We start from the raw sequence: 25,799 nt of genomic DNA, 5'->3' as shown, positions 1-25,799 counted from the left end.
TGCAGCATGACAATGCTTGGCCCCATACTGCCCGCGCTACAACTGCAACAATCAAGGACCTGCATTTTGAGTGTCTTCCTCATCCATCCTACTCTGCAGACCTCGCCCCTTTGGATTACTACATCTTTGGGCCACTTAAAGAGGCGCTTGGTGGAACCACTTTCCGATCCGACGAAGAGGTCCAAGGGGCGGTGCATGAATGGCGACACAAGCAGCCAAAATATTTTTTTTCTAGAGGAATCCAGGTCTTAGTTAAGTGCTAGAAAAAATGCATTGAACGCAATGGAGATTATGTTGAAAAATAACAGTTGTTACACACGTACAGTACATGCAATAAACAAGTTGTGAAAACTATTTTAAGATTACTTATTTACTGCCCCTCGTAAAATTTGCCTCACGGATGTCGTGAATCCTTCAAATTTCTTACAGTTTAGTGTTAATAAACAGCACTAGCGACTGTTTAAAAATATATTTCTGTATTTCATTTTTAATTATTTTGTAAATATTTATAGAAAGAGAAATCCACTTTGACATTATGCCGTATTATGTGTAGATCAGTGACAAAAATATCTCAATTGAATCCATTTTAAATTCAGGCTGTAACAACAAAATGTGAAAAAAGTCAAGGGGTGTGAATACTTTCTGACAGCACTGTACATATCTCCAGGTTATTTTGTCAGTCAACAGTGTAACTACCTCATAGCAAATTCAACTTTTTGGCAATTGTTGCAAATGTGCGTTTATGCTGATTATTAGTATTACTTTTTTGAAGTTTGGGTGCAGGTTTGATGCATTATTCAAAGAATTGAAGAAAACAGCCTCACCTTTTAAACCGAATGGCACCAGATAATATACCATCAATTTTCTAACAGAGGAGACAGCATACATAGTCTCAGGCAATGCTTTATCCATGACCCATGGACTTCATCAGGCCTTAGTCCAAGCTGACTATTACCAACGGACATTGCTATCAAGGCTTCTAAAGCCTTTAAGTTGGCTGATGCTGCAGTTAGCAGTATCGCTACTGACACTGCATTTGGCAAGCCGGAAATGCACTTCAACTTTGATTTCTACTTTTCTAGCTCCAATTTCATAAACCTCGTTAATGGCTTTTTGCAGGTCATGATCCATTTCATGAGCCTAGCATCAGCATGGATGGTTCATTTGCCGGTGAGCATTGGTATTTCTTAGTTCAGTAGTTGACATGTTACCGCACTGCTTTTGGACGCCCCTCATTTGAACCTTGAGTACCAGCATCATGACCTCTGTGCTCAGACGTAATATGTTTCTCCACGCCACTTTTATGATCGCATTTGTATTTCGTTGGACTGGATAGTTTTATGGCTAGTTTGACAACAATAAATATGTGGACTGGTGGAGGTTCTGTTCCTAAGAAGTTTGGCCTGGCCTGGATTTAAGTCTGTTTCCTTTCCTTGATTGAAAATGGAAGTTTTCACTCATGAGGTTTTGCGATAGTGTTGGAATTGTTTATCAAATACATTTTTTTTTTTTTTTTTTTTTTTTTTTTTTTTGTATACAAGATCGAGGCTCGTGAAAGAGCGAACATTAATCACACAGAAAGACAAACCGACACATAAAACATATAACATCGGGAGCGGTAGACAAGATGGGGAGAGAGGGGGAAGGACACAAACACAACATTTGAGAGCAGGGACCGAGAGACATGGAGACATCGAGAGATCTGAGAGAGGGCGCGGGCTTTGGGGGGGAGGGGGCATGGGAAGGGGGCGGTGGGAGAGGTATAAAACATATGGACACTGCCAGGACTTCCAGGAAAGAAGTTGGAATTTCAAACAAGGTGGATCTGGGGTGAATTAGCGGGGGTAGAAAAGATCAAGGTTTTTGATGGGGGAAGATAAGAGATGGTGGTGAACAGCTGTTTTAAAGACCTGGAGGGAGGAGTGGGATTGAAGGGAGTGAGGGAGTTTGTTCCAGAGGCGGGAGAAAAGAGGAATGAAAGAGTGAAGGTGAGCAGAGAGCCGAGATTTCGGCAGTTTAACCATCAGAGGGTTGCTGGCAGATCTTGTGCGACCTGTAGGAATATTTGGGGGACAGAGCACAGAGAGAGCTGGGGGTGCAAGGCCGGAGAGGAGTCGGTAGAAGACAGAAAGACCACCTACCTGCCTGCGGTGAGTGAGTGAAAGGCCCTCAGAGATAGCTTCATCGCGGGAGATTCCAATAATTCTGAAAGCTTTGGTTTCAACAGCGTGAAGCCGAGCTAGGTGTGAGGCAGGAGCACCGGCCCATAGGGGAGAACAGTATTCCATTGAGCTGCGGATGAAAGCCTTGTATGTGGTGAGGAGCTCAGGTGTGCCGAGGAAGGACTTCGCACAACGGAGGATGCCCAGTCGGCGACTGGCTTTGGAGGCCAGCTTGGAAATGTGGTTTTCCCAAGAAAGATCATGGCAGATAGTGAGACCCAAAATCTTGAGCGACAGAACTTCTTGGAGAGGATTGTTGAGAAAGTAGATGGGAGGGTTGTCCAGTCGATCTTTTCGGAGAGACATAGTAAGAGTGTGAGATTTGTCAGGATTGAAAGACATGTTCCACTTGTTTGACCAGTCTGTGATTTTGTCCAGGTCTTCAGAGAGTGAGGAGGCAGCAGACTGCCGATCTGAGGGAAGAGGAATGGAGCGGCAGAGAGTGGAGTCATCAGCAAAGAGATAGAGAGGATTTTCGAGAGAGTCAGAGAGATCATTGATGAAGACCAGAAAAAGCACGGGGCCCAGAACACTGCCTTGGGGAACTCCAGCCTGAACAGGAAGAGGAGATGAGAGAAACCCATTCAGGGCCACACGTTGACGACGACTAGAGAGGAAGTCCGCCAGCCATGCGTGGAGATTTCCATGGATACCAAAGGAGGAGAGTTTGGTGAGCAGAGCGGGGTGCCAGACCGTGTCGAAGGCACGTGATATGTCGAGGGAGACAGCTCTAATTTCCTGTTTGGCATTGAGGACCTCCATCCATTGTTGAGACAGCAGAAGCAGCATGTCCAGAGTAGAGTGACCTGGTCTGAAACCAAATTGATGATCAGAGATCAAGCCATTGGAGAAGAGGAAAGATTTCATATCCGAAGCAATGATGGATTCCATGACTTTGCTGATAATTGGGAGAAGGCTGATTGGTCTGTAGTTGCTAGGATCTGTTTTTGCACCTTTTTTGTGCAAAGCGGTGATGTTGGCTGATTTCCAAGCAGATGGCAGTTGACCTTGAGCAAAAGAGAGGGTGAAGAGAACAGAGAGAGGGTGAGATAGAGCGGCAGAGCAGGATTTTAGGACCCGTGGGCTGATGCCGTCGGGTCCAGTTGCAGAATCAGAGTCGAGGGTTGACAGAAACTTTTCCACCTTGTCAGGAGGAAAGGACACGGAGTCCAGGAGCAGCAGGGTACGACTGGGTATGGTGGGTACAGAGAGGGATGGGTTTGGGACACAAGATTTAGAGGCAAACACAGAGTTGAGGCATTCAGCTTTTTCACGTGCGGAGTCAGCTGTGTAGCCGTTTGAGGTAAGGGAGGGGATGGAGGGGGAACAAACACCAGAAACGGATTTGACCAGACGCCACCAGGATTTGGAAGAGGGAGACAGATAAGAGAGTTCGGTCTTGAGAATGGAGAGATATTGTTTCCTGGCTCTCCTGAGGGTGGACACACACTTGTTTCGGGCTTTGTGAAAGGAAATGAGATTTCCTTCCGTTGGATTTGCTTTCCAGGAGACGAAGGCAAGTTGTTTCTGGGCAACAGCCTCACCACAAGATTCAGTGTACCATGGACGGGAGGAAGGGTATGACAACTGAAGACGAGATGGGATAAATCTGTGCATGAGAGAGAGCAATTTACTTTGGAAGAATTCCCAGGATGAGTTGATGTCAGAGGTGGTAGAGATGGGAGACCAGAAACTCAATTTCAACCAAAAACTCAATTTGATCATTGTGGGCTTGTTTAAGGTTTTTGTTGCTCTACCACTATGAAAATTATATTTGGTGGCTTGAAGTAATGGATGGCCTTTTTGAAGAACTGGTAACTTGAGGCTTCCCTCCCCCTGTCGATGTTTTGTGTATTTAAGTTCTTTCCTTCGCTGTATTGCTTATTTCTTAGATTTTCTCTTCTCCCCCTAACTTCCCCGAACATCAACCCCTTGTCTAACGTTTTAAATACAAAAACAAACAAACAATTTTTTTTTTTTCCTTCTCTCCTCGCCCTTTATCTCCTTCCCTTCCACCTCTTCCTTCCAACCCAGCCATAACTCGCCTTTCAAATCCTAGTTTCCTCCATCTCATTTAACCCTTTCTCCTTTCTCTGATCCATGCCCTCTCTTCAGGGACTTTTCCCAGATTGTTTTTCACGGTTTTTTCACGGTATAAATATGTTTAAACTTTCCCCATGCAGTATTTTATTCAGTGGTTTATTACAACACGCTGTTTTCTTCCTATTTAAAAGGCTTTTTTCAATTTCCTCTTCACATCATTTCACTTCAAAAAAATTTCAATCTCTTACAGTCATTCATCCCTACATTCGCGAAACTCACCTTCATTTCACCCCTCCTCTATCGTTCTGAAACGGATCCCTGACTTGAAAATCCCAATAAACCCAGGTTGTAATAAATGTTTGTCTTTCATCAATCGTCCACTTTCAAAACTCCCCCCTCACCCCTCCCCTCCTAAACTCCCCCCTCATCCCTCCCCTCTTAAACTCCCCCCTTGCCCCTCCCCTACTAAACACCCCCTCACTCCTCCCCTTCAAAACTCCCCCCCCAACCCCTCCCCTTCAAATCTCCCCCCTACCCCCTCCTTCTCAAAGCTGCCTCCTCCCCACTTCCTCTCCCTTCCATCACATACCTCCACCTCCTCCAACCTTCGACTGTGCTCTGCCTCCACTCAAACAACACCTCACTGTGCCTCTTCCCATCACCATCAAACCTTTTGTCCTCCTCATCCTTCCCTTTCCTTTCCCCATACTTCCCTATCTCCTAACTCTTATGCAATCTCCGACACACTATCAACAGCTCTCCCTACCTCCTCCTCTCACCCCTCATCTTACCCTACCCCTCCCCTCCCCTGTCATGTACCCGATGCTCCCCCTCCCTCTTCCTCAACGGTATGCACCGCAAACATCCAGGGCCTTCGCTTAAACCTGACTGATCTCTCCATACAGATTGCTTCTGACAAACCAGATGTAATCTGCTCAACAGAAACTTTCCTCCTTCAAGATGCCTCTGATTCTTTAATATATCTTCCTGGTTACTCCCTCCTCCGGTATGATAGACCTGAGCCTCGTCCTGGTGGTGGGGTTGCTATCTTTATCAAAAACGCTCTTCCTCACTCTCCTTGCACTGCCCTCTCTCCACCCCACCCCCAGGAGTACCTCTGGCTACGGCTTCCTCTCCGCTCCCACCTTTTGTTCATATATGTTCTGTATCGTCCTCCAAACAGTGATGACTCCATTTACATATCCCTGTCTGACAACATGGACCAACTTCTATCCACCCATCCCAACTCTCTCTCTTCCTCATATGTGGCGACTTCAACTGTCATCATGCCAGCTGGCTGGGTGTGGGTCCCTCTCTCACCAGTCATGGCACCTCAGCAAAGGACTTCTGTGACTCACTGGGACTGACACAATCTGTCAATTTCCTGACCCGGATCTCAGTCAATGGAGTATCTTCTCTTCGAGACTTGGTTATGACTAACTTCCCTGCAAATGTCTGCTGCTCTTCTTCTGCTCCAATCGGTTCTTCTGATCATTTTCTTGTTAAAGTGGACATCTCTCTGGCCATTCTCAGAGAGCCTCCTCAGCGCCGATGAGTCTGGCATTTCACTCAGGCTGACAGGCACAGTCTGCAAGCAGCCATCAATCATCTGGACTGGTCTCCCATCTCTACTGCCTCTGACATCAACTCATCCTGGGAATTCTTCAACTGCTCTCTCTTGTGCACAGATTTATCCCATCTCGTCTTCAGTTGTCATACCATTCCTCCCGTCCATGGTACACTGAAGCTTGTGGTGAGGCAGCTGCCATGAAGCAACTTGCCTTCACCTCATGGAAGGCTAATCCAACTGAAGGAAATCTCAGTTCCTTTCACAAATCTCGGAACAAGTGTTTGTCTACCCTCAGGAGAGCCAGGAAACAATATCTCTCTACTCTCAAGACTGAACTCTCAAACCTGCCTCCCTCCTCCAAGTCTTGGTGGTGTCTGGTCAAATCTGTTTCTGGTGTTTGTTCCCCTTCCATCCCCTCCCTTACCTCAAACGGCTTCACAGTTGACACCGCACGTGAAAAAGCCGAATGCCTCAACTCTGTGTTTGCCTCAAAATCTTGTGTCCTGAACCCATCTCTCTCTATTCCCACCTTTCCCATTCGAACCTAGCTGCTCCAGGACTCTGTGTCCTTCTCTCCTGACAAGGTGGAGAAGTTTCTGTCAAACCTCGACTCTGATTCTGCAACTGGACCAGACGACATCAGCCCACGGGTCCTAAAATCGTGCTCTGCCGCTCTATCTCACCCTCTCTCTGTTCTCTTCACCCTCTCTTTTGCTCAAGTTCATCTGCCATCAGTTTGGAAATTAGCAAACATTACCGCTTTACACAACAAATGTGCAAAAACATATCCTTGCAACTACAGATCAGTCGGCTTGCTCCAAATAATCAGCAAGGTCATGGAATCGATCATCGCTTCTGACATCAAAACCTTCTTCTTCTCCAATGGCTTGATCTCGGATCATCAATTTGGATTCAGACCAGGTCATTCTACTCTGGACATGCTGCTTCTGCTGTCTCAACAATGGATGGAGGTCCTCGATGCCAAACAGGAAATCAGAGCTGTCTCCCTTGACATATCACGTACCTTCGATACGGTCTGGCACCCCGCTCTGCTCTCCAAACTCTCCTCCTATGGTATCCATGGAAATCTCCACGCATGGCTTGCGGACTTCCTCTCTGGTCGTAGGCAACGTGTGGCTCTGAATGGAATTCTCTCATCTCCCCTTCCTGTTCAGGCTGGAGTTCCCCAAGGCAGTGTTCTGGACCTGTGCTTTTTCTGGTCTTCATCAATGATCTCTCTGACTCTCTGGAAAATCCTCTCTATTTCTTTGCTGATGACTCCACTCTCTGCTGCCCTGTAACTCATCCCTCAGATCGGTAGTCTGCAGACTCCTCACTCTCCGCAGACCTGGACAAAATCACAGACTGGTCAAACAAGTGGAACATGTCTTTCAATCCTGACAAATCTCACACTCTCACTATGTCTCTCCGAAAAGATCGTCTGGAAAACCCTCCCATCTACTTTCTGAATAATCCTCTCCAAGAAGTTCTGTCAGTCAAGCTTTTGGGTCTCACTATTTGCCATGATCTTTCCTGGGAAAACCACATTCCCAAGCTGGCCTCCAAAGCCAGTCGCCGAATGGGCATCATCCATCATGCGAAGTTCTTCCTTGGCACACCTGAGCTCCTCACCATATACAAGGCATTCATCCGCAGCTCAATGGAATGCTGTCCTCCCCTCTGGGCTGGTGATCCTGCCTCACACCTAGCTCGGCTTCACGCTGTTGAAACCAAAGCTTTCAGAATCATTGGAATCTCCCACAATGAAGCTAACTCCGAGGGCCTTTCACTCACTCACCGCAAGCAGGTTGGTGGTCTTTCTGTCTTCTACCGACTCGTCTCCGGCCTTGCTCCCCCAGCTCTGTCGGTGCTCTGTCCCCCAAATATTCCTACAGGTCGCACAAGAGCTGCCTGCAACCCTCTTCTGGTTAAACTGCCAAAATCAAGACTCTCTATTCACCTTCACTCTTTCACTCCTCTTTTCTCCTGCCTCTGGAACAAACTCCCCCACTCTATTCAATCCCACTTTTCCCTCCAGGTCTTTAAAACAGCTGTTCACCACCATCTCTTATCTTCCCCCATCCAAAACCTTGATCTGTTCTTCCCCCGTTAATTCACCCCAGATCCACTTTCTTGAAATTCCGACTTCTTTCCTGGAAGTCCTAGTCGTGTCCATTTGTTTTATACCTCTCCCACTCCACCCCCCCCCCCCCCTTCCTGTGCCTCCTCCCCCCAACCCCTCTCCCTCCGACAGATCTCCCCATGTCCCTGCTCTCAAATGTTGTACTTGTGTGCTTCCCTCTCTCTCCCCATATTGTTTCCTGCTGCCTTTATCTGATGTTATATGTGTCAGTTTGTCTTTTTGTGATTAATGTTAGCTCTTCCACGAGCCTCGATCCTGTATCCAAAAAAAAAAAAAACTCCAAAGAGCCAAAGCTTAACATCGTGCAGTATACAATTGGGTTATTGATGAAATAAAATATTTATGAAGGTCAGCACCGTTTGGTGTGTGGAGCAAAGATTGATTCGCTAACTGAACAAACCTGCAATGCCTGGGGTCTGGGACCTGTTTGTGCAAAGCGCCACGTTATGTTGGAATGCATGACCAGTCACTGGGAGAATTATTGGTATCAAGTATACCTTTCAGGATTTATTTGTTTTCATTCATTTCAGAAGGTTCAGAAAAACAACAACAACCACAGTTCCCGAAAAAGGCCAACCCCCGCTTGCGGGGAAAAATGGCCTCTAAAGGTGGTTTTATTCATTTCAGAAGGGGAATATTTATTGTTAAAAGTTGTTTTTTAAATTCGCTATACAGTATTTGCCATTATCATGTATTATACTCCACCCAGAGCGTCGGTTCTGCCGAAGCTAGACAGCTCAAAAGTGAATGTGCGTACCTATATGCCATCCTGCCATCCCTCTGCGCTGTTGAGATTTACATTCTATCAATTCAAATCGAGTTGTTGGGATTTGTTTTCTGCACACCAGATGCTTTGTACCAACTAGAGTCGTGGCTGCCATGGGAAATGCAGCTCGTGACTGGCCCACCGAGTCGGTAATTGATAACTGGCAATGCTGTTTGTTCAGGTTGCTGTGCCGGTGCGTGCCAATGAGGGGCAGTGCAGGCAACTGGTTTGCTGGCATGTACAGTGCCGATGGCAAACAGGCAAACGAATATGTCTGCGGATGTGTTTTTGTTTTCGGGACCGAGGAAGGGGTTGGTTAGGCCGAGATAGAACGCCTTCCAGGTTGTACTGAACGATGCTTACCCTTATGTCAATTCTTTCTGCTGTTGTTCATTCACAGGTAAGCCTCCTGTTGTGGGCAATGTAATCATTGTGATGCTAATGACACAGACGAACATCGCTGGTTTAAAAGCATTTGAAAATCGAATTCAACCCTCATTCTTTGCCCGATGCCTCATTAACAAGAACTGTCGAGTCTGATGCTTCAGCAATGCTGTGCCATTTTCTTTCTGTCCTACAATGCGATTGTGCAATTGTCATCATCTTCTGTCTGCGACTTGACACTGTCACAGCAAAGGAATTTGTACTTTTTGACACCTGTTGCGCACTGTGCACTCATGATAAAATGCTTATCATGAGTGCACAGTGCGCAACAGGTGTCAAAAAGTACAAAGTCAAAAAGTACAAAAAGTAAGCTACAAAGTGGCTTTCTGGAAATGCATGGGACCATTACATGTTTGTAGTGGCACAGCAGAGAGTGGTGTGGTCGTACTTCATGTGCCACTAGGTTGTGCTTAATGCGTACAGTTGTGTGCTGCTTCTAAGGGCACCATTGAAGAGTGACACTGTTGCCTTGTGGGTGTGTGTGTGTGTAATGTAAAGCTCCAAGATGAAGTCACAGAGCTTCATGAACAGCTCAAACACCAGGAGGGAGAGTTTGACACAGTGCTGCAGCAGCGTGAACGTGATAACCATGAGAATGACACGCTGGTGTCCCTGCTTCGTGCAGACTTGGAAAAGAGCCTGGCCGACAGGTACCTACCTACTTGCCTGCCTCGCGACACTTCACTTTCTTCCCATCCACATGTCATTCGTATATGGCTGGTTAAGAAGGGCAAGCGCTCAAAACAACTGACAATGCAAATGCATAATTAACTCTGCCACCGATCGTGGATGGAGGTTTTGTTTTCACCCCTGTTTGTCTTTCTGTCTGTGAACACAATACTCAAAACGTTATGGAAGGATTCAGATGAAACTTGGTGGACAGGTTTGGTGTTTGACAAGGAATAATTGATTAGATTTTGGTGAAATCCAGATATTTTAATTTTTCTTCAGTGATTCTTCATCATTGAGAGACGGGGCCAAAAAGATATAGCATGATATTTCCAAATGTTGCTGATGGATTTATGACAAAACTAGATGGCGCAGGTCACGAGAACAAGCTAATTTGATTGAGTCTTCGGGTTAACCTCAGAAATTGTCTCATACTAGCATTGCAAGCCTAATAATGGCCGACATATTGTACCTGCTAGGCAGACTTTGAGTGTGTGTGTGTGTGTGTGTGTGTGTGTGTGTGTGTGTGTGTGTGTGTGTGTGTGTGTGTGTGTGTGTGTGTGTGTGTGAGACGCATGCAAAAGGCATACCTTTTTAATATTTTTTATTTTTTTTAAACCATTTGATTTTTGTCATCAAATTTTCAACAAACTTTTTATTGTGAGAATATGGAGAGAGTAATTAATAATTGGGTCGAAGTGTCAAAGGGCAAAGCCACAGTGAGTGCAAATAGGCCCTATCAGCATGAAGGACAGGTTTTTAATCCTCCGCTAAGTCGCCAGGGGCATTTTTTTTTTTCAATTCCTTCCATGTTTCTTTATTTATTTACCATTTGAACTTTAGTCTGTCTGACCTGGCCAACTATTTTTTTTTACCATTTATTAACATTTTCATGAAAGTTTTATTATGAGAATATGGACAAGACCAAGTAACAAGATTTGCAATAAAAAAATTTTTTTTCGCTTTTTTCGTCAAGTTTTGTTTGAGTACAAAGTGTAAGTGGACGAACTTTGCATTTTGAGATGCTTTCTAGATATTGTTATGCAAATCTTTAAATCTTGCAAACCTACATTTACATTGTACAACGAATGCGGTTTGTTTCAGGGATAAACTTCAAATGGCCAATTCACAGCTGCTGAAAGTACTTTCGGAGGTGGTACAGCAGAGTCTAGCGCTTGAGGAGTCCATTGACCAGAATGTGGCTTCGCTTCTTTCCATGAGCGACGAACATAGAGCCGGAGCTGCTTTCAGACTCTTGCTGGGAGAAGGTTCAGCAGAATCGCCCCTCAGATCTTCGGGACCGAGTAATAGCACAGGTGTGTCTCACATTTTATTCGATCGAGTCACAAGAACAATGAACTTTTGAGCACGATCTGACACCGATCTTTGTGCTTGCAAATAGACGATGCTGCTGCTCTCATGGTGTTTGAAAAAAAGCAAAAACAAGTACAGATACATTCAAAGTACACCGACACCCATGCCAAATAAATAAATATCCTCCAGCGCGGCATTGCCAGGGTGCCTTCCGCGCCCTGCGATACCACCGTGCAGCTCATAGAGACTGTATTGGGAGGGAGAATAAAATGAATGAATGATCGTTTTAAGGCCATTTTCCCCGCTAGAGCGGGGGTTAGCCTTGCGGGTTCCATGACAATCATGGTTTCCTTTTTGAGGCAATGTTTTTATGGCCGGATGCCCTTGCTGACGCCAAACCTTAGTCACCTCTTATGATGCGCAGGGATACGGTGTACCTATTCTAAATCGGGGTACACACCGGGATCATTCATCCCAGCAAGCTGGTACTCAATTTGCCGACCTCGGAAGGATGGGAGGCTGAGTCAACCCCCCTGGTGTTAATTCAGCGATCGACCGGGATTTGAACCCAGGATCCTAGGATCCCAAGCCTGCACCCTAACCGCTAAGCCAACACCAGGTAATTGTATACCAAGTAATTGGGAGGGAGAGTTATACAATAATTGATTGATTAATTGCGTCATTAAAATCAATATATAATGATCCTAAAATATTATCTTAATCAATTGGCTCATAGCATACGTAAACCACCAGTACTTCATCCGAAGCTGTAACTTTTTCAAAATTAATTAAATAAGTCATTAATCGGGGAAAAAAATAATCGATCAATTGCTTCATCAATAAATCAAAAATATCCTTTACAGCCAAATCACTTGGTCACTGCCGTGTCCAAATATCAGCTTCCTAGCTCAAAAGGCACCTGAGATATTGCCCAGATGTGAAAGAAAATAAATAAATGATTAATAATGAAAATTAATAAATAATAATCGTAAAATAATTAAATAATCAATCAATTGGCTAATAAAATACCTAAACCACCACCGTTTCATCCGAATCTGTAACTTGGCAAAAAAAAAAAAATTTAAGTCATTAATTGAATAATTAAATAATTAATCGATTAATTGATTAATCAATAAATCAAAAATAGCCTTTACAGCCAAATCACTTGGTTATTGTCATGTCCAAATATTAGCTTCTCAGCTCAAAAGGTGCCTGAGATATTGGCCAAATGAGAAAGAAAATAAATAAGTACTTAATTAATCGATAATAATTACCGGTAAGTAACTTATCAATTAATTGACTAATCAAAAAACAAAAAATTCCATTTTTGCCAAAGCACGTACTCACTATTGTGCAGAAATTTCAGCTTCCTAGCTCAAAGGATGGCTGAGATAATGCCCGGACAAACAAACAAACAAACAAACAAACAAGAGAGAAAGAAACCGGAGTGAAAACTGAGTACTCCCTTTCAGCGCGTGTCATTGCCGAGCCCCCTTCGGTGCCTGGCAGTGATGTCATGCAGCACCTGGAGATGGCATAGGGAAGGAGCGGTGTTCAACAACTTTAAAACCTGACCCTGAGGTGTCAACTTCCCAACCATGACTATTTACCAAAACGTATTGTTGTGAAGTCGGTGGAAACTGTGATAGAAAGTTCTTTGAAACATAAAAATGTTAACGTGGACTTACTGTTTCTCCAAGTAATCCCTCTAAATTGTGCAGCGCTTCCTGTAGATTCATGAATTGTATCGGTGAATGAAAGAATGAATCGCCTTCACTTCACTTTACTAGCAAGTTGCAAGCTGTACTCTTATTTCAGTGATCTCTTTTGGTCCTTGTTATTAATCCCAAACCCAAAGGGGACGATAGGTTTGCTCTGTGATATTCTGCACTTTTGTCTATATCCTTTAACATATTTAACTGAAACTTACATGGTTTCATTACCCTGCGCTTGTGAAGCGAAAAGCTGGGTTAGGCATTCGGGTGCATACGTACGTACGTGCGTACGTGTGGCGTGTGTGTCTGCATTTTTAAAATTCATTTTCTCAGCAACCGTTGGTCCGATTGACATGAAATTTTTTACCATAGGAGCGCCTCCGCATGTTGAATTTTTTTTTATTCATAGTTATGACCTCATAGGTCATGTGGTACGGACACCATCTTGGAAAAACGTTACACCTCCATATCTCCCAAACCGCTCAATGGAAAAAGTTGAAGCGAGGCTCATTGTCAAGTACTCCCCATGGGGAATAAGATGTGTTGATGATGATGTCATCGGTGCCTTCAGTATGACATCATAATTCGACAAGTACAACACTTGATCTGATCAGTATGAAAACAAAAATTTCCTCTGCAACTGTTAGTCTGATGGACACTAAATTTGGACCAGAGGAGCAGCGACTCCTCTAGAATTTTTACTGATAATTATGACATAATAGGTCACGTGGTACAGGCGCCATCGTGGAAAAATCGAAAAGTGTTGCACCTCTATATCTCGAAAACCACTCCATGGAAAAAATTGAATCATGGCTCATTGTAAAGAACTCCCCAAGGGGAATAAGATATGTTAATGATGATGTCACCAGTCCCTTAATTATGACATCATAATTCGATAAGTACAATGTTTGATTCGATCATTATGAATTTTTTTCCCTCTGCAATTTTTTGTCCGATTGACTCGAAATTTTCACCATAGGAGCGCCTCCTCGTGCAGAATATTTTAATCATAATGATGATGTCATAGGTCACGTGGCACTGGCACCATCTTGGAAAAACTTCGCACTTCTATATCTCTGAAACCACTCCATGGAAAAAATGAAACATGGCTCATTGTCAAGTACTCCCCATGGGTATTAAGATATGTTAATGATGTCATCGGTGCCTTCGTTATGACATCATAATTCAACAAGTACAACGCTTGATCCGATCAGTATGAATTTTTTCTCTGCAACTGTTGGTCTGATGGACATAAAATTTTCACCATAGGAGCGCCTCCTCCTGTAAAATATTTTAATGATAATCATGATGTCATAGGTCATGTGCTGCAGGCGCCATGTTGGAAAAACCGAAAAACGTTGCACCTCTATATCTCCAAAACCTCTTCTTTGAAAAAATTGAAACATTGCTCATTGTAAAGAACTCCACAGGGGGAATAGGTGTTATTAATGATGACGTCATTGGTGCCGTAATTATGATGTCATAATTCGACAGAGACAACGCTTCGTCTGATCAGTTTGAAATTTATTGAGCATGATCGATGCAACAATTATATTGGAGGATATAAATTTATGATGTCATCACTCACGTCGTCTGGCAGCCATATTGGATCAAAGAAAAAACGTTCAAAAACAGAAGAGTTGGCTCGCACCAAGTTGACTGCGCAGGCTAAGTATTCTATGAATACCATCTAGTTGTGATAACTTACAGAACAAGTTTGAGTTTTGGGGCACTTCGGCAATTTTTCAGAGTTATGCCATTTTTGAACGAAGAAAATATCACATATTATAACTCGCTCAGTTTTAAGCTGCCCTTATTCCACCCACTGCTTTACACCTATTGGTTGGACAGCTGGCCTGACTCCAACCCAAATGAAACAGCACGGATCGGCAGGCCTTAGTCTTGGGTGTTGGTGCATGGCCCAATGCAAATGGAATTATTCCAGGTATATAACCACGTTGTATTATATATGCACATTAGCAATATGCTTGTTTTGCTTGTTGTGTCTCACAGTCTGAGAGCCCTTTAGGTGCTTTTTTGCAAACTCCAAGCGGGCTTTCATGTGTCTTTCACTGAGGAGAGGCTTCCGTCTGGCCACTCTGCCATAAAGCCCAGATCGGTGGAGTGTTGCAGTGATGGTTGTCCTTCTGGAAGTTTCTCCCATCTCCACACAGGATCTCTGGAGCTCAGCCAGAGTGACCATCGGGTTCTTGGTCACCTCTCTTACCAAGGCCCTTCTCCCCCGATTGCTCAGTTTGGCCGGGCGGCCAGCTCTAGGAAGAGTCCTGGTTGTTCCAAACTTCTTCCATTTCAGAATTATGGAGGCCACTGTGCTCTTGGGAACCTTCAATGGAGGAAAAAATTTTTTTTGTAGGCTTCCCCAAATCTGTGCCTCGACACAGTCCTGACTCTGAGCTCTGCAGGCAGTTCCTTCGACCTCATGGCTTGGTTTTTGCTCTGATATGTATTGTCAGCTGTGAGACCTTATATAGACAGGTGTGTGCCTTTCCAAATCATGTCCAATCAATTGAATTTACCACAGGTGGACTCCAATCAAGGTGTAGAAACATCTCAAAGATGATAAAGAGAAATGGGAGGCACCTGAGCTAAATTTCAAGTGTCATAACAAAGGGTATGAATACTTATGTCAATGTGATATTTCAGTTTTTTCTTTTTAATAAATTTGCAAAACTTTCTAAAATCCTGTTTTCTCTTTGTCATTATGGGGTATTGAGTGCAGATTGATGAGGGGAAAAATGAATTTAAACGATTTCAGCATAAGGCTGCAACATAACAAAATGTGAAAAAAGTGAAGGGGTCTGAATACTTTCTGAATGCACTGTAGATCTGGGGAAGGGTATAAAACAATTTCCAGAAGAAAATTGAAAGTTTGGAAGAGCACAGTGAGCTCCATCATTAGGAAATGGAAAGAATATGGAACTACTCAGATTCTTTCTAGAGCTGGCCGTCTGACCAAACTGAACAACCGGGCAAGAAGGACCTCAGCCAGGGAGGTGGCCAAGAACCCAATGACCACTCTGACAGAAATACAGAGTTTCTTGGCTGAGATGGGAGAACCTGCCAGAAGGACAACAGTCTATGCAGCAATTCACAAATCTTGGCTTTATGGGAGAGTGACCAGGCTGAAGCTAGTCCTGAGAAAAAGGCACATGATGGCATGCCTGGAGTTTGCACAAAGGCACGTGAAAGACTGACAGCATGAGGCAAAATATTATATTATATGATGAGACGAAAATTGAACTCTTTGGTATAAATGCAAAGTGCTATGTCTGGCGGAAACTGAGCACAGCTCATCACCCATTTAACACCATGCCTACCATGAATCATTGCGGTGGCAGCATCATGCTATGGGGATGCTTTTCAGCAGCAGAGACTGAGATACTTGTAAGGATAGAGGGAACAATTAATTGAGCCAAATACAGGCAAATCCTTGAGGAGAACCTGCTTCAGAGTGCAAAAGACTTTACACTGCGGTGAAGTTGTACGTTCCAACAGGACAATTGCCCCCAGCATCCAGCTAAAGCAACACTGGAATGGCTTCAGAACAAGAACGTGAGTCCTTGAGTGGCCCAACCAAAGCTCAGACTTGAATACCATTGATAATCTGTGGAAAGACTTGAAGACTGCTGTTCACTGAAGCTCCCCATCCAACTTGACAGAGCTCGAGCAAATCTGCAAGGAAGAAAGGGAGAAACTCCCCAAATCCAGATCTGTAAAGCTGATACAGACATACCCAAGAGGACTCGAAGCTGTAATCACTGCCAAAGGTGCTTCTTCGAAGTATTGACTCATGGGGCTGAATACATATGTAAAATTGGCTATTTCTGCATTTCGTTTTCAATGAATTTGTAGAAATTTCTGTAAACATGTTTTCGCTTTGTCATTATGAGGTATTTTGTGTAGATTGGTGACAAAAAAACATTAAATTTAATTCCTTTTTAAATTCAGGCTGTAACACCAAAATGTGAAAAAGTCAAGGGGGTGTGAATACTTTTATTATGTTTGGCAGATCGGCAGGCCTCAGGACTTAGGCCTGAGTGTTAGTTCATTGGCCAGTGCAATTGGAATGATCCCAGGTATATGCATAAACCGTACGCATGTTTTTGCTTCATGCATTTACATCGGGGGGTTTTTTTTTCCAGCACCAAGCATGGCATTATACACTGGCCAAATAAAGGAATTTGGTTACTGGTGCGAAATTTCCATTCTTTTTCCCTTTGACATATTGAACTGAAACTTTGTAGGGGACATGTATTGCAAACTAATTCTCCCTCTTGTTATTTTTATTTTACAGATTCAGGAAGCAAACACAGCGAATCCCACTGGTTAAAGAGTGACACGAGTGGTGTGGTCTCTTATTTGGATGAGGACAGCATGGAGTTATCGCAACGTCTCTCCGAGAGCATATTTGCAGGCCCTGGGCTTGAGACGTCGGGTAAAGACCTGGCTTTGGGCAGCAGCAGCCGGCTGCAAGTGGCAGTAGGAAATTTGCTGCAGGTAGTGAAGGAGGCCACTCGCAAGGTAAGCCATTAGGTGCTCTTGGGTGAATCAGATTTCATCTATACAGATTTCATCAAAAAACGTCTATATTGAAACATGTCATTGGTCAAAGTCTTTATTGCTGAGTTGTGATGGAGGTTTATTTAATATAAGAAACAAAACCAAGGAGGATGGCTAATTTAATGAGTCATACTTCAATTACTGCAAAAGTTTTGACAATGAATGAATTATTATTATTATTTTTTTTGTATACAAGATCGAAGCTCGTGAAAGAGCTAAAATGACATCGAGACTGCACTCAGAAAAAATAAGTTGTTGCCAGTTTTCAATGCTGGTGACATTTGGTGAAAAATAGATAACTGTTTGATGGGACCATAACATTTTAACCTCGACAATAATCATAATTTGATATTTGTATTTTTTATGTGGATTATGTCAACTTATGAGCACCTGTTCCTGGGTGTGTTTCCCTGCACTACCCATGGTTTGAGTTGTGTTGCAAGAGCTACTGGTTTGATTGGCATGGCCATCCACCCTGGGCATGGTTTGCCAAATCACGCATATTTGCGGATCAATAACAAAAACGTTATCAATTTTGAATTAAAAATAAAATTTTGAATGATAAAAAATTCAATTTGCAAAATGTTTAAATGGGTGTCCAGACCAATTTTTTTGGAGAACCAGTCTTCAGGTCAGTCAGTCAGTCAGTCAGTGAGTCAGCACTGATTGTCAGATCTACTGTAATTTAGAATCTATATAACCTGGCAAGGGTCTGCATTTTCAAATGCTTTGGTTACAATGGAGTTATCAAGGATTCTATAGCCCTATAAACTCCTCGTGAGGCCATCTATTTATTTGTAGCATTCCACCTCCATCATGGTTGAATGTAATAGATGGATTGCCCAATTACCTTTTGGCTGAAATGTTATAAAAATATTTTACAGACATACGCTTACTCGTGTGTCTGTTTTTAAATTTTGTGCAAGCTCCAAAATGACAAGTTAAACTGAAGATTTATTTCATTCTTGCTGAATCATTTCTCAAAATGGAGGATTTTTTTGTATACAGATTTGAGGCTTGTGGATTAGAGGCTAGAATAACAAAAGGAATGATGGAGAGGGGAAAACAACACACTAAGAGTAGGGTTGGAGGGAAAAATAGAAGGAGACTTTGAGACATAAGGGATGTAGGAAGAAGGGGTCTCGGGGAGGACACGTGGGGTGGATAATATGGATACAGAAGGAAAACCTGTAAATTTTGAAAAAGGTGTGCTTGCCGATTGTTAACAGGAGTAGCAAGGATCATAGTTTTGGATGGTGGATGATCTGAGATGGTGGTGAACAGCTGTCTTGAAGACTATACCAGTTTAACGCAAAATCATTTTCTATCGCAATAAAATGTTGTTGAGTTTCTTCGTGTTAAATGTCAACATCAGTTATTTCGCACATCCACATTGATCTTAATTGAACATTCAAAATGATGTAATCTGCCCCAGAATGCTCGGTGTGAATGCACAGAACGGTCACTGGGGCAGAGAAGGTACAATGTGTGTGCCAGATAAGGATTTTTTCCTAAAATGGTCACAAAGCCTCTAAAATAAGCTCAAAATACTTGAAACATACCTGACAGAAAGAGGTGTACCTCTGCACAACAAAATATTTGGAGAACTTTCTGATCAACTCGATCAAAACGTTTATATATTGCATCCTGTACTGCAAAAACTCCCCACAGTGTGGGCCCGTGCAAGGATGTGTCATTTTGAAAATAATGTATTCCAATGGGGTTTCTTTGAACAATTGTTGCTCATGAAACAAAAACAGTGAAACTCCTTTAGCATTTGATATTGGTAAGGTGGCCTTGAGGAATGCAGACTCACCTCTGACCTGTCTAGCCTGGGTATCAATCAAGCTTTAAACTGTCATCCTGGTGTTTTGCATGCAGAGTAAGGCACCATATGTGCCGTCCCTCGGATGGACGGTAAACTCTGTGTCCCAACTGCCGGCATTAGTTGGTGAATGTTCAACATCCCACAGTGTCCTTCCTGTAGAGTAGGCAAGCTATCGCGAGCACCCTGAAACAAATTACAAATTCCTGCTCTAACCTACAAGGGGCACTGCATAAGCCGCACAGATACACTCCCAGAAAATGATGCTACCCGCAGCCATGTGGATAAAGTAGATAAAGAAGAAGCATCTGCAATGCCGTTTATTAAGATGACCTCATGCATGTCTTGATCAATCTTGAAAACCTGTTACATTCGAGGCAAAAGAAAGTGTATTCAAAGAAGGGTGTTTGTATCTGATATCTATGTGTATACAGAACTGGTAACCCAAAATAATTATCTTGTCAAATGTGAAAAAAATAGATGAGGACGTTCAAACACTGGTTCATCAAGATCCCTGCACTTCATCATTTGTCCAAAAGAACAAAAAGGATCAATTGATGAACTGTTAAAACTGCATGCACACTTCCCAGTGAACACACAGACAAGAGCAATGGGCACATGGCACTTTATACAGGGGTTATCTTTACCCTTACCTAAGACGACAAAATGAAATTTGTCTTGGCTAATGGGGTACATGGGCAAATTAGAAGAATGAAGAACTGGTCATGCTGGTGAAGGCTCGTGTCGATCTGCGTTGAACAGGAAGAACAATGGATGAAATCAACAGGACGTTTATCAGGGTATGCTAACCAAGGTGGGAAGCAAGGGGAAGCTGGTGTTTCGTACGTTAACCCTCTTTTGCTCCGACGAAGGGTTAACACCCAAAATGTCAGCTTCTCCTTGCTTTCCACAGTGGTTGTCAAACCTTGATCAACACCCTGTTGATATCGTCCATTGTTCCACTTCTGCAAAAATGTTTTGTCAGCTCCGTGTTCTCTGTACTGGAACCACTCTTCACTTTATCTTTACGTCCATATCCCTTAACTTGCATATCCCACTTAATCTCCAGGTATGGTATAGAACCAAGGTTCAAGCACACAATGGCCTACTCTTTTCTGAGTTATACCTTCACCTTCAACATCCTGTATCCTGTGGAATTCTCAAATCCAAGTACTACCTGGCCTAGGCTTTGCTTAATTACTGAGTTCTGATGACCGAGTTCACTGAAGCTACGAAGTCCAAAGCATTTTCTGTCGGTTCCATTTCCCTCGTAATTACCCAGCAGTTTTTCAGTTGTTGGCTCGGTGTCGGTTGTCAGAAGCTTTTGTTCTTGAGCATCATGTGAGAGGCAAGAGTACAGTGCAGTGTAGTTAGGGACGTTATTTGAAGTTGACTATGTATTATATTCCATTGCAGTGGAAAGACGAATGCACTTTGATGCTTTAATATTGAGGCATTTTTCTTTTTCTAAACCTGGATACACAATGCTATTTGGAAATGTTTCAGATCAATGGAAGACTTTTCCAATGCAGATCTGCGTTTAAAGAACGCTGAGTTCGCAATCGCGGCTGGCTACTGTCTACTGGGTGCAAGTTACCTATCAGTGATGGGTGGAACTAATGTTTGCCCCAGCAACAGTGTGACCGATCTGAGTAACTCCACCTCGACGGCAAATAGGAGAACCTGCTGGGGAGGGTTTAAATAAGCAACCGGTATTAGTCTGGCACCTGCTGCATCACCTGACATTCGTTTTGCTGACATCGTCTCTGCGTACCCGAGTTATCACCGTGGACAATGAAGAATTTCATCCTGAGAATGTGCTCCAAAAATGCCTTTTGAACATTATAGGGTGTCTTCAAGACTTTCAAAACTCAAAACTGTTTCTTAAGCTTTCGTCTGATCGTCAGATGTTTATTTAAAATGGATGCCGACAACCATGAAAAAAAGAGGATTGAGGAGAAAGGGGGCGAGAAATTCAGTGCTCAGGATTGTCGCATGCACGTGCGTGCTCTACATTCCAAGATCTTCGAGGATGTCAGTGAATCTTTGGATTTGCACACACTAAAGAAAATGAAATCTAAAAATGGAAGGAATGCACAGACGAGCTATAAAGTTGCCAGCAGGGATGGAGCAAGCTCTGCCGCAAAGGTCTGCAGTCGTCATTTGCTCTGCAATGAGCAACACTGGCCTTCTGGAACGCAAGTCAACATCTGTGAGATTCAAATCACCATCCCTCTGCCCCTCCAGTACCAGTCTTCAACAGTTGCGGAGGTAGATCCAGGGAGTATTTGCCTCTTCGTCACTTTTTCCTGCCATGAGGATAATGGCCGAGGTCCTGGAGCTACGGTCATTTCCAGGATTTGCTTGCCTTCTCCACCTTACACGGTAACCGGTGTTGTGTAACAATGACTAATGGTCCCTTCATCATGGAGGGTTATGTATGTTGACTGACCTGTACTGCAGCATTTAATTGTTGCCTGTTGTATTAACCACGATACGTTATCCACCCCCACCCCACAACCCCCCCCCCCCCCCTCCACTACCGTCTGTTTGTTACTTGGGGAAAATGAAAAATTTTTGACAAATATGTTGATCACTCCGGTTCGTGTGTGTGCGTGTTTGTCTGTCCGCTCACTTATGATTGCCTGCAGGTCACAATTTTAAACTGATCTTCACGGAACTTCACCAAATGGTAGTTGCTGGTCCAACATAAACCAATTTTTTTTAGGTCAAAAGGTCAACAACATAGGCCAAAGGTCAACCACCTTTTTCGAATTTCTAAAATCCTCAATTTTCATCTGATTGACTTGAAATTTGAATAGGATTTGTATATCGGCTAACTTAATTCCACCACCATATATTTTTGAGGTCAACATAGGCCAAAAGGTCAACCTAGGCCAAAGGTCAACAACCTTTTCAAATTTCTAAAATCCTCAATTTTCATCTGATTGACTTGAAATTTGAAGACGATTTGCATATCAGGTCACCGAATTCAACCACCAATTATTTTTGAGGTCAAAAGGATGCTCTAATGAGTGCCATTCTACTTTGTTCTGTTTTGCCAAGTGTCGTGCTTACTGATTTTTACATTTGTGTGTTTGTCTGTGAACAGTACTCTCTGTCGCTCCATTCTTCATCCCTCAGATCGGCAGTCTGCTGCCTCCTCACTCTCTGCAGACCTTGACAAAATCACAGACTGAGCAAACAAGTGGAACATGTCTTTCAATCCTGACAAATCTCACACTCTTACGATGTCTCTCCGAAAAGACCGACTGGACAACCCTCCCATCCACTTTCTGAATAATCCTCTCCAAGAAGTTCTGTCACTCAAGCTTTTGGGTCTCACTATCTGCCATGATCTTTCCCGAGAAAACCACATTTCAAATCTGGCCTCCAAAGCCAGTCGCCGACTGGGCATCCTCCGTCGTGCGAAGTCCTTCCTTGGCACACCTGAGCTCCTCAGCACATACAAGGCTTTCATCCGCAGCTCAATGGAATACTGCTCTCCCCTCTGGGCTGATGCTCCTGCCTCACACCTAGCTCGCCTTCACGCTGTTGAAACCAAAGCATTCAGAATCATTGGAATCTCCCGCGATGAAGCTAACTCCAAGGGCCTCTCACTCACTCACCGCAGGCAGGTTGGTGGTCTTTCCGTCTTCTACCGACTCCTCTCTGGCCTTGCCCCCCCAGCTCTCTCTGGGCTCTGTCCCGCAAATATTCCTACAGGTCGCACAAGATCTGCCTGCAACCCTCTTATGGTTAAACTGCCAAAATCAAGACTCTCTGCTCACCTTCACTCCTTCATTCCTCTTTTCTCCCGCCTCTGGAACAAACTCCCTCACTCCCTTCAATCCCACTCCACCCTCCAAGTCTTTAAAACAGCTGTTCACCACCATCTCTTATCTCCCCCCATCCAAAACCTTGATCTTTTCTACCCCCGCTAATTTCACCCCAATTCCACTTTTTTGAAATACCAACTTCTGTCCAGGAAGCCCTTGGTGTCCTTGTGTTTTATACTTCTCCCTCCCCCCCCCCCCCCCTTCCCATGCCTCCTCCCCCCGGGCCCTCTCCCTTCCACACATCTCCCTGCTCTCGGATGTTGTGTTTGTGTGCTGCCCCTTCTCCCCATCTTGTCTTCCGCTCCCTCTTTTTGGGTATTTTGTTTGTCTGGTTGATTTGTTTGTGAAGTAAATGTTAGCTCTTTCACGAGCCTCGATTCAGTATCCAAAAAAACCAAAAAAAAAACAGGATATCTAAAAAAGTTGTGGGTGGATTCGGATGAAATTTGGTAGGATTTATTAGACTTTGGTGAAGATTCGGATCCGGATCTGGATACGAGAATTTATCAGTGATTCTTCATCATTGATTGATAGGGCTAAGAACGATATATAACACGATAGCTCAAAAAGTTATGGACGAGTTTGTTAGGTGACAAGAAAAAGCTGATTAGATTTTGGTTCAGGTCCGAATCCAGATCCAGCTGATTAGTGGGATATCAAATCAGTCAGCCTCGTGGAGGTATGTGCTCTTCCGAGTGGCGTTCGAGTTTACTTCCTCATGCTCGATATATATGGGAGCTCTGTGGTATCATTCCTGCTTCTGAGTTTTGTCCATGTTAGATTCTAGAGGGAATGGAATCTAACTACAAGCTGTTTCTCTTCAGTGCATTACATCATGGAATAACTTGTCATTCTTCAGAGGAGGACATGGTGCCAGCTCTCCAATTTGCTTGTATCGTTTTTGTAGAACCCTTGCCTTTTTATTTGCAAAAGTATCTATCGCTTTGGATCATGGCTGATAGTGAGACCCAGTGGTTTGAATGAATGAACTTACTCAAGAGGATTGTTAAGACAGTGGATAGGAGGGTTTGCCAGATGGTTCTTAGAGAGAGAGAGAGAGACAGACACAGGCAGACACAGGCAGACACAGACAGACAGACAGACAGACAGACAGACATACACACAAACAGACACAGGCAGACAGACACAGACGGACAGACAGACAGACAGACACAGACAGACAGACAGACACACACAGACAGAGGCACAGACAGTGGCACAGACAAAGACACAGACAGAGACAGAGACATAGACACAGAAAGAGAGACACACACAGACACACAGAGAGAGATACAGAGAGAGATACAGACAGAGAGAAACAACAAAAAAAAGAGTTTTGTCAGGATTGAAAGGCACATTCCAAGTGTTTGAACAGCTTGTAATTTTTCTTCAAAGTTTGAAGAGAGGAAAGGGGTTGCAGCCTGTCTGTCTGAAGAATGAGGGATGTCACAGCAGAGGGTGGTGTCATCAGCAAATACAGTGCATTCAGAAAGTATTCAGACCCCTTCACTTTTTTCACATTTTGTTATGTTGCAGCCTTGTGCTGAAATCGTTTAAATTCATTTTTTCCCTCATCAATCCACACTCAATACCCCATAATGACAAAGAGAAAACAGGATTTTAGAAAGTTTTGCAAATTTATTAAAAATAAAAAATGAAATATCACATTGACATAAGTATTCAGACCCTTAACTCAGTACTTAGTTGAAGCACCGTTGGCCAACTTTGAAATGTGGTTTGACCAAGAAAGATCATGGCTTATGGTGAGACCCAGGAGTTTGACTGGATTTCTTCAAGGGGATTGTTAAGAAAGCAGATGGGAAAGTAGATGAGATGGGATTCACCTGATGGTCTTTTCGGAGAGCCAATGAGAGAGTGTGTGAGATTTGTCAGGATTGCAAGTCATATTCCAAGTGCTTGATGAGCTTCTGATTCTATAAGGGTCTGCAATGAGGGAAGAGACGGCTTGGCTCTCTGAAGGATGAGGGGTGTTACTGCAGATGGTTGAGTCTTCAGCAAAGAGATAAAGAGGACTTTCCAGAGAGTCAGAGAAATTGTTGATGAAGAAAGGAATTTCAATGCAGGAGGCCATTAGGCTCATCAAGCCCATCGGCTGTATTAATTATCCATTATGTACTAACACCCTTGTAATTTGTGTTAAAGTACTCTGCTGCCCTACGTGTGATGCATGTACAAGATCCTTCATTAGCTTTAGAACTCTGACAAAGAAAATTAAACAGGTGTAGAAATTGACCAAGACGTTTTTGGTGCGTTTGATGTTGCCTCAGTTGGAGCATGCTCAGGCGACATACACGGAGTTGCTACAGGAGACCAGCCAGCGAGCCCAGGCTTACCAAGATCTTGAGGCGCGCTTTGCAGAGGAGGTGGAAACTCGGAGACTGTTAACTGCAGAGCTGCACAAGGCAGAAGGTAAGTCAGTCAACTGTTAAACCCTTGGTTATGAAAACATGATTTACTGAATTTGATCAGCTTTGCCCATTTCAATTAGGTTTTTTTTCGCTCGGGTAGTGTTGAACAGAACTCAACAAAGTTCGAAGCAAGCCCACGTTGATGCACTTGGTGATTGGTGTTGACTTAATGGTGTTAGGCCGAAGCCGGAGAAATGTAAGATCATTCAAATATCTTTTCTTCAGAATGTCCCACCCAA

The 25,799-nt window shown here is 43.6% G+C and overlaps 1 protein-coding gene across 2 annotated transcripts in view; it reads left to right on the top strand.

Moving 5' to 3' along the window:
- AKAP9 (A-kinase anchoring protein 9) overlaps positions 1-25,799 on the top strand; it is a 203,495-nt gene that overhangs the window by 120,435 nt on the left and 57,261 nt on the right. For both annotated transcript variants that reach the window (XM_078780537.1, XM_078780536.1), the window contains exons 20-23: positions 9,687-9,838; positions 10,962-11,173; positions 17,202-17,428; positions 25,420-25,561. In XM_078780537.1, the coding sequence (XP_078636663.1) occupies positions 9,687-9,838; positions 10,962-11,173; positions 17,202-17,428; positions 25,420-25,561 (733 nt within the window). The remainder of the gene's footprint in view (positions 1-9,686; positions 9,839-10,961; positions 11,174-17,201; positions 17,429-25,419; positions 25,562-25,799) is intronic.

Source organism: Myxine glutinosa, chromosome 6 (assembly GCF_964187855.1).
Source record: "Myxine glutinosa chromosome 6, kmMyxGlut1.1, whole genome shotgun sequence".
Taxonomy (NCBI): domain Eukaryota; kingdom Metazoa; phylum Chordata; class Myxini; order Myxiniformes; family Myxinidae; genus Myxine; species Myxine glutinosa.
This window is presented reverse-complemented; position numbering and strand designations above follow the sequence as displayed.